At 37.5% G+C, this 7,949-nt stretch overlaps 1 protein-coding gene across 1 annotated transcript in view; it reads right to left on the bottom strand.

Moving 5' to 3' along the window:
• Positions 1 to 2: 2 nt before the first annotated feature.
• Positions 3 to 7,949, bottom strand: part of LOC106109091 (SCO-spondin-like) — a gene marked incomplete at its 3' end in the record, with an annotated part of 9,430 nt that continues 1,483 nt past the window's right edge. The window contains exons 2-20 of the mRNA XM_013290493.1: positions 7,228 to 7,473; positions 6,659 to 6,705; positions 5,182 to 5,341; positions 4,495 to 4,718; positions 4,087 to 4,278; positions 3,740 to 3,789; positions 3,407 to 3,594; positions 2,908 to 3,062; positions 2,696 to 2,838; positions 2,457 to 2,619; positions 2,231 to 2,355; positions 2,080 to 2,146; positions 1,893 to 1,994; positions 1,586 to 1,823; positions 1,279 to 1,474; positions 943 to 1,135; positions 673 to 761; positions 342 to 561; positions 3 to 109 (exon numbers count right to left, since the gene is read on the bottom strand). Of these exons, the coding sequence (XP_013145947.1) occupies positions 3 to 109; positions 342 to 561; positions 673 to 761; positions 943 to 1,135; positions 1,279 to 1,474; positions 1,586 to 1,823; positions 1,893 to 1,994; positions 2,080 to 2,146; positions 2,231 to 2,355; positions 2,457 to 2,619; positions 2,696 to 2,838; positions 2,908 to 3,062; positions 3,407 to 3,594; positions 3,740 to 3,789; positions 4,087 to 4,278; positions 4,495 to 4,718; positions 5,182 to 5,341; positions 6,659 to 6,705; positions 7,228 to 7,473 (2,905 nt within the window). The remainder of the gene's footprint in view (positions 110 to 341; positions 562 to 672; positions 762 to 942; positions 1,136 to 1,278; positions 1,475 to 1,585; positions 1,824 to 1,892; positions 1,995 to 2,079; positions 2,147 to 2,230; positions 2,356 to 2,456; positions 2,620 to 2,695; positions 2,839 to 2,907; positions 3,063 to 3,406; positions 3,595 to 3,739; positions 3,790 to 4,086; positions 4,279 to 4,494; positions 4,719 to 5,181; positions 5,342 to 6,658; positions 6,706 to 7,227; positions 7,474 to 7,949) is intronic.

Raw genomic sequence — 7,949 nt, 5'->3', positions numbered from 1 at the left:
TAGTCTCCGAGCATGGGGCACAGGCAGCGGGACACGTCGCCACTGCACGCGCACATGTCGTATAGGCAGTTCTCGTAGTACGGCTGCACATCCACGTACCAGTGGCAAGCTGGAACACGATTGACGGATTGGATGATTTCATAAAAATTGAAGAACTGTTAAAGATCGCAAGTTACCTTTAACTCGAATAGGACGCAGGCGGTGTTAGTAGGGAAATCATCGGCAAACCTTTTTTACTCGGCTAATACTATCCTATCTCGTACATTTATATCCTTCTCTTATTTACTGTATAATTCTAATCAAATCAAATTCAATTAAAAAAAGTCCTAAAAACGACTCACATTCAAATAAGGCACTCTTCAATATGCTGCAGTATTTCTCAGCGGCTTCCTTATTTTCAACATTAGCGTGGCAAGGGTTCTCAGGTTCTTTAGTGGCGATGTCGTTACAGAACTCCCTGGTCTTCCATTTGTTGGCAAATGCGAAAGCTGATTGTTCCACGTCTCCTTCAGGTGTCAGGAAATCGTCTTTTTGATTCAAATTGAATGTTCCGCAAAGACCCTGGTAACGATTATAGCAAGATATATTATAACAGTTGCACAAAGAGTAAAAACATAAATTTAGAGTTTTTAAATTAATGTAATGATCCATAAACATAGTATAAAATCAAACCTTAGTCTGTTGATGGAATTCCGGTGGTACATCAACAAATACTCTAGTATTTCCATCCCACCATAGGTCTACTTTAATTGGTAGTTGAACTGAAACAAAAAACAGATAAAAAACCTCAGTAGACTTTTCTATTTTCTAAAATTATGATCACATATCACTGAATCATTTTTGTAAAGTCGCGTTTTGCTTTTACTCAAACACGTGGAAAAAATAATAAATTTGTATTTTGGATTACAGTCAAATTATTGTCTAGTTCTGTTTTCTATTTACCTATTACAAACAATGACGACGCTGCCCTAATCCTGATGTCGCCGACATTGACCGGCAGCGAGGAGACCTCCTTGCCGTTGACGAGGATGAACCCGCCTTGTTTCATATGTATGTTGGCTCCCTTGTAAACTATGCTAACTGCTTTCGTGCAAGATGGCTTCCCTTCGCCTTTGTACGGCGCCAGGTTCATAGCCTAAAACGTATTAAACATTCTGTTATTATGCTTAGCACTAATTTACGTATTTCATAAATGTTCCCGGAAATTCCAATAATAATAGACAACATTTAGACAAAGCCTTAACCATCCACTGGCAACGTCCGTGAGTTTAATTTTACCTCAGTTATTGATCCCGAGCAAGCAACATTTTCCACTTCGACAGTAACGTTGTCAGTCTGTAGCAGGGTGTAAGTGCATGTCCCCATAAAGTCGTAGCGTAGTCCATCGAAGGTGGTGTAATGAGGGTCACCGACTGCGCTGCAGCGCGCGCCGCACGGCACTTGAGTACAAGTCCATTCTCCCGCTTGACAAGTACTAGGAAAGAAACACATTTTTAACAACAAAACAAAAACTAGTGGTAGTGATTGTACAAGCCCTTAACTGACTTTTGTTAAACAAAATGTTTGTGTAATGTAACAATCTTACCAAGTATTACAACTCTTTGGTACAACTGATCCAGGTTTGAAGCTTTGATTTCTAATCCTGCAAGGACATTCGGACTTAGGAATACACCGACCACCTTCCAATAAGAGTCCTTCGGGACAGAAACAACCTTCGACGCATGAATTATTGACTGATGTTGCAGTTGCTAGAGGGAAAGCACAACTGGGCTGCACATCGAGACCACAAGCTTTGTAAACTTTGCCATCAGGACACTGCATAGCTGAAATAATAGATTCGTTACTCAATGTCTTAAAATATCTATTACTTCAGGAATCAAATTATCACTTACGACAAGTATCAGAGTCTCTCCAAGCAACCATCTCCTCGATTCCGTGACGAAGACATTCTTTCGCGTACACAGATACTGTTTTGCAAGCACATTCTTCCGGACCTAAACATATTGATATTTTGTTTATTAAATAAAAAAGAAATTTATATTGAAAGTAAAATTCACCACCAATATGAACAAAACTTACTTAAACTTGTTGTGCATGCGCAGTAATCCCATTGACAGGCTTCCAGGAGCAAAGATACGTCCATTACCTACAACATTGAATATTGTAAGACAGAAGTTGACTAAACACTTCTCATATTATAAAGCCTGCAAAATGTACAATGTTATCTCACCTTAGAGCATTTCCTAAATTTATCTTTACTAAAGACTTTATTGCAGAACTGAATAGCTCTTCGCATATCAGCGTCAGTTTTAGAAGCACACGCGGTACTTTCTGAAGGACTGCTTTCACAAATATCTACAAAAAGAACATAAAACTTGTAACTAGTAAAATTTTATAAGTCCTATAAAATATACCATCAATCAATCTTATTGGATATTGTTTACAATGCCATTTACCTCCGATTTTATTGAGTTGCCAAGAAGTCACCATCATAGATTTAGTCCTTGCTATCGTACCGTCTTTGGTCAAAAAGTCATTCTCTGGATTTCCATCCAACGTCCCACAAAGACCCTTTGTCTTATTCCATAAAAGTACTGACCCTTCGATCACAATTAAATTCTGAAATTGTAAATTATTCTTAGATGGTCACAAAAAATGAAATTAAAAGCTTAAAAAAAATTGCGATTTTACTAACATTTGTATCCCATTTAATGGTAACACCTAAAGCATCTAGGTTAACAAACACTTGGTCACTAGGCATGGAGACGCGGATGCCGGGCAGTGACGCCGGCATTGGGATCAGACGTTTTGTCGAACGGAACAGCACAGCTCCTTCCTCTGCAATACAAACGAATTAATACAGAGAAAAAAATCAATATTGAAAAACGTAAGGATCAAATGTCCTACCTCCAACACTAAGGGAATACAATTTATCGTTGATATAAACAACCAGTTCTGAAGGGCAATAGGCCAAGTTCTTGCACTCTGGATGTCTCACCGCAACAGTGTATTTATCTTCTTCTGCATCTCGGACTAGAATGTGCTGGCAAGGCGACTGGAAACTGAAAACAAACACATATATCTCTGATATCTTATTTATTAAAAAAATAATTATAGATTAGCTTTTTTTTCTTTATTTTAATAACTTGACAAACGAGCAAGCGGTCACCTGAAATGGTGAAGCGACCGCTGCCTATAGACATCCGCAATTGCAGATACGTTGCCTACCCTTAATCGATGGACAAGATGTACATAAAGAGGATATTTCCCCTTCCTGTACATCTCCATCATCAAATCCACTTTTCCTTCCCATCGATATCCTCTTAAGAAAAGGGTGGAAAGAGACTGAAATTACGCCTCGGACTATACTGGATTTTTGGACTATTAAATCAAGTAAAATATTTACCTATATATCTTTCCGTCGAACGTCTTATAGTGCATTCCGGCCCAAGACAGACAGCTGCCACCTTTGGGGATTAAGTCCTGTACGACGATTATCTGATTCCCTGCAGGATGCTTCCCGGAGCCGAAGGTGGTAGACTCGTGGATAAAAGACTCACCCTCAATCTCCGTGTTGTTATCGGGTATATCTCCCTGTACATAAATAACACTTAGATGCATTGGCTAATGAAGAATAATGCACGTTTTGCAAACATTTTTACTTATTAGTTAATATATTTTACTTCACGGAGAAAAGACTAATACGTAAGCATATTTCGCCTTTAATGCTTTTACTTACTCTGTTACGACCGCTGGGACGGTTGCTGGGCGTGATTACAATCACCTCGTCTGTAGAAAAAAAAATATATAATAACCTTTTTGTACTTATGAAAGTTTCTGATGACAGAAACATAACTATCCTAGGAAACAGATTATCATGGAATTGGACATATATTTGGACAATTAACGTAAATAGTGAATTACAATACTATAGGCAGAGATGAAAGAAATTTCTAAACCAAGCCTAGACCTATTAAGATCCCATAATATCGTGTAGACTTAAGGAAGAATAAGGTTATCACTATTACAGTAAAAGGTAGCAAACGTTAATAGATAAATTGGTCATACAATGATAGTAGGACTTACTGAAGGTGCAGTGTGGTATGGGTTGCGGCAAGAAGACGCCGGTGGAGTAAAGGCAGGTGTATATGGCCGCGGGCGGGGAACTGAAGCCAGCTTGCGGCGGGCAGCTCAACGAGCAGGAGAATCGCTCGCCGTCGCCGGAGCAGTTGTAGCCGCCGTTGAACGCCAGTTTGCGGATATCGCAGGCGGTTGCCGCTGAAAATTGATATTATTGATGAAATAGTAGACTAAAAAAGGAATAGATAATGTTTACTTAATATGGAAGATTTCCTCAACGCTATAAGCAAAATAACACGCATAAATTTTAAATTTTCAATAGAGAGAAATTTTCGTAATACATATCAAAACCCCATATTGTTTATCAAACAAACAATATTACAAGAGCTTTAAGAGTAGAGAATAGGTACTTACAGTATTGACACTGAGGCCCTCTGTACGCCGCGGAGCACTGGCAAGTATTAAGTGACAAGCACACCCCTCCATTGAGACAGGGAGGATCGCACTCGGGGATGCAGTCAGGTATGGATGAGAAATCGGCCCGCGTCGGCTGCCACTCGCCGTTGACGCAGCGCATGTTAGCGACGGTGGTGCCATCGATAAACTTATGTCCAGTCATACAAGTGACCGTACAGAGCCTAGATTAAGTTATATTTTAGTAAGGACCTACTGCTTCAATGGCTGCAACCAGCCGAATTTATCCATGTAGTTATACTAATATTATAAAGATCTGTATTTTTGTATGTATAAAAATAACTCAAAAACTACTGGGCCGATTAAAAAAATTCTTTCATCGTTAAAAAGTTAATTTATCTGTGAGTAACATATGCTATATTTTTTAATTTCACGCGGGCAAAGTCGCGAGCAACATTATAGAAAGATTTGTATTTTTGTATGTATCGAAATAAGTCAAAAAGTAGTGGACAAATTCAAAAAATTCTTTCACCATTAAAAAACTATGTTATCATTGAGTAATTACTAATAAACTAGTAGATGTTACAGTTACAATAATAAAGAGTGATTAAATTTTTTCAAAACTGATATACACTAGACTACGTTAGTAAGCATCAAGTTGAGTGTGGTAATATAGTGTGTACTAACTCAGAAGAGCATTTTCTATGCGAGTTCATAGGCAGAGGTGGGTATGCAAGGCAAGGTTTCTTCTCAAACTCGCAATATTTTCCGTGGAAGTTGGCTGGGCAGTTGCACACGTTCGTGTCCACACAGATGCCGTTGTTCTTGCACTCGATGTCGCATTTTGCTATAAACCAAAACATACGTCTATTAAATTCAATGAAATATGATTCACATAGTTTTCCAAACATATTCCCTTGGACGGCGTAGTTAAGAATTCTAGTTTCTATTGTCCAAGCTGTGAGTAAGAACCGAGTGAGTGTATTACGTGAATATGACAAACCATTTCTAAACGTAAAGCAAATGTTCTTCAAAATGAGATTATTCCGAAATCTTTAAGACCCTGTCTTTTGCAAACGTAAATCAATATGTCGAATAATTCGAATTGTCATAAATTATTGCATTCTTTTTAAAATCTGCTTGTAAAGTTAAATTTAAAAAATAAAATTAACCCTGACCCACAGCATTTATCAATAGCAACAATATGCATATTATCAGTAAACTGGAGGGTTAAATAGGTCGTCTAAATGTGCAAATCGGGATGTGCGCTAAACAACAGATTTAAACAAGTTTCCGTTATTTTAGATAAGTCCAATCCCACGCAAATTGATATTATTTTTTGCGTTTATTTTTGTTGAATCAAAATTTAAAATTAATAGGTATTTTAATGTTTTGTGTTGATAATGTTACGCGGGTATTAGATAAATGTATTGCGGAATAGAATGAGCAGGAGTTCAATAAGTGAGAAAATAATGATTGGAAAGAAATCTTGTATCGAGCATATTCAAAAGAACAGTATTGTTGTTATCTAAATAACGGCTAGGGCAACGCTTTGTCTGCGATTACGTTCGCACAGAATATAAAAGATAAACATAGTAATTGACATATGTATACTTCCAGACTATGCTCTACATCATTCCGAATATCATGGAGATCTTTTTGGAGACATGAAATAACAAACATACAAATATATCCATCTAAACATTCGCATTTTAACTGTAAGTATGATTTTACGTGTGGAGTTGTTATCTATAATAATATTATAAAGATGAAAGATTTCGATTTTTGCATTTATGTATGTATTTGATTCACCCAAAAATATTTATAATTTCATCATTAGAAAGGTAATTTATCTGTAAGTATATACATGTCTTTGAGGTTCTTATGTCTGTGCTCCCCTAATTTGTTAGTTGTTATACTTTCTTAGTCACGGTACCATACACTTTAACTGTAGAGACTTGGTTAAACCCATAACCAGTACGTCTGTACAACAAATGTGGGGAATCCCAAGAGCAGATGACCAATATCTATAGTTAGATAGACTGCAATAAAGTATCAAATAATATTTAAATAGTCTATATTTATGTTAAGATGTCGAGAATTGCGTGAAAAATATTAATGACTTATGTGATGGCTTATCTTATATTTTAATGACCATACTTACGTTGAAAAACAGCTTTCGGGTAGACATTAAAGTGATCGTAGTTTGGCCTGAAAAAATCGTACAGAATTAAATAAAGTTATCAAAACAAAGGTACTGGACCATCATCATCAACTTGCCCTTATCCGAAGTGGAGGGTCGGCACAGTATGTGCTGCTCTTCCATACATCTCTATCAGCCGTCATATTTGAATTCACTCCTTTCTTAAGCATATCCTCTTTCACACAATCCATCCATACTTTCTTTGGTCTTCCTCTTTCTTTGTAGCCGTCCACATTCATTCTTAACACTTTCTGGTTTATGTCCCCATCGTCTCGTCGCTAACATGTCCATACCACTCTAACCTTTTGCTTCTCAATTTCTCCACCACTGGCGCTACTTTCAAACTTCCTCTAATATACACGTTCTTAATTTAATCCATTCTTGTCACACATCAAAGGTACTTGATAATCTACCATTACTGCTTACTCGTAATTTATAAACTTTTTAGTAAGTTAGGTTCGTATTTCAGATATCCTTTTATTAAAATCAATAAAGCCATCAATATAATAATTAAAGACAAATATACTTACGCAGAAACCCAAGGTTTTCTCTCCGTGTATCCACCGAAGGGCGACAACCCAGTACTTGAAGAACCATATCCTGGGGGGGACCAAGCGTAATTTCCGGTTTTGGTGCCAGTGTAACCAGTTTTAGTGCCACGATAACCGGTCTTGGTGCCAGTGTATCCGGTTTTCGTGTAAACATGCGACGAATATCCACTCGGATGGTTTCTCGCGTATGAGGGAACGTATGCTGGCGCTTCTACGTCTGATTGCCTAATATTGAGACATAAAAGTAAATTAACCATTTTTTGGTAGTTTAGTAGAGAAGGTAAGAAGTAAAAGGTTGGCATGGTATGGGCATGTTATGAGGAGGGATGAATCAGATGTTACAAGGAGGACGTTAGTTATGAGTGTGGAAGGGTACACCGGTAGAGGTAGACCTAGAAAGAGATGGATGGATTGGGTGAAAGTTGACATGATCAAAAAGGGAGTGATGACTGAGATGACTTATGATAGAGTTATGTGGAAGACAAAAAGCTATTGCGCCGATCCGACGGGAGTAGGATAAGGAGGATGATGACGATGAATGATCTTTTTGGTTAAACAATACCTAAGGTTAGTTTGAACGCTTTCTGGTTCATATTTTATTTATTATTTAGTTAATTTTCGCTTTGATACATCAATTATGATAATTGTTTACTTCCCTGTAACCATTGATGCCCTTTTTTTGTCAAAGGGGAATGCGTTAC

This window comes from Papilio polytes, unplaced genomic scaffold, assembly GCF_000836215.1.
Source record: "Papilio polytes unplaced genomic scaffold, Ppol_1.0 DF821289.1, whole genome shotgun sequence".
Classification (NCBI taxonomy): Eukaryota; Metazoa; Arthropoda; class Insecta; order Lepidoptera; family Papilionidae; genus Papilio; species Papilio polytes.
The sequence above is the reverse complement of the archived record's forward strand: the minus strand, read 5'-3'. Positions and strand labels throughout refer to the sequence as shown.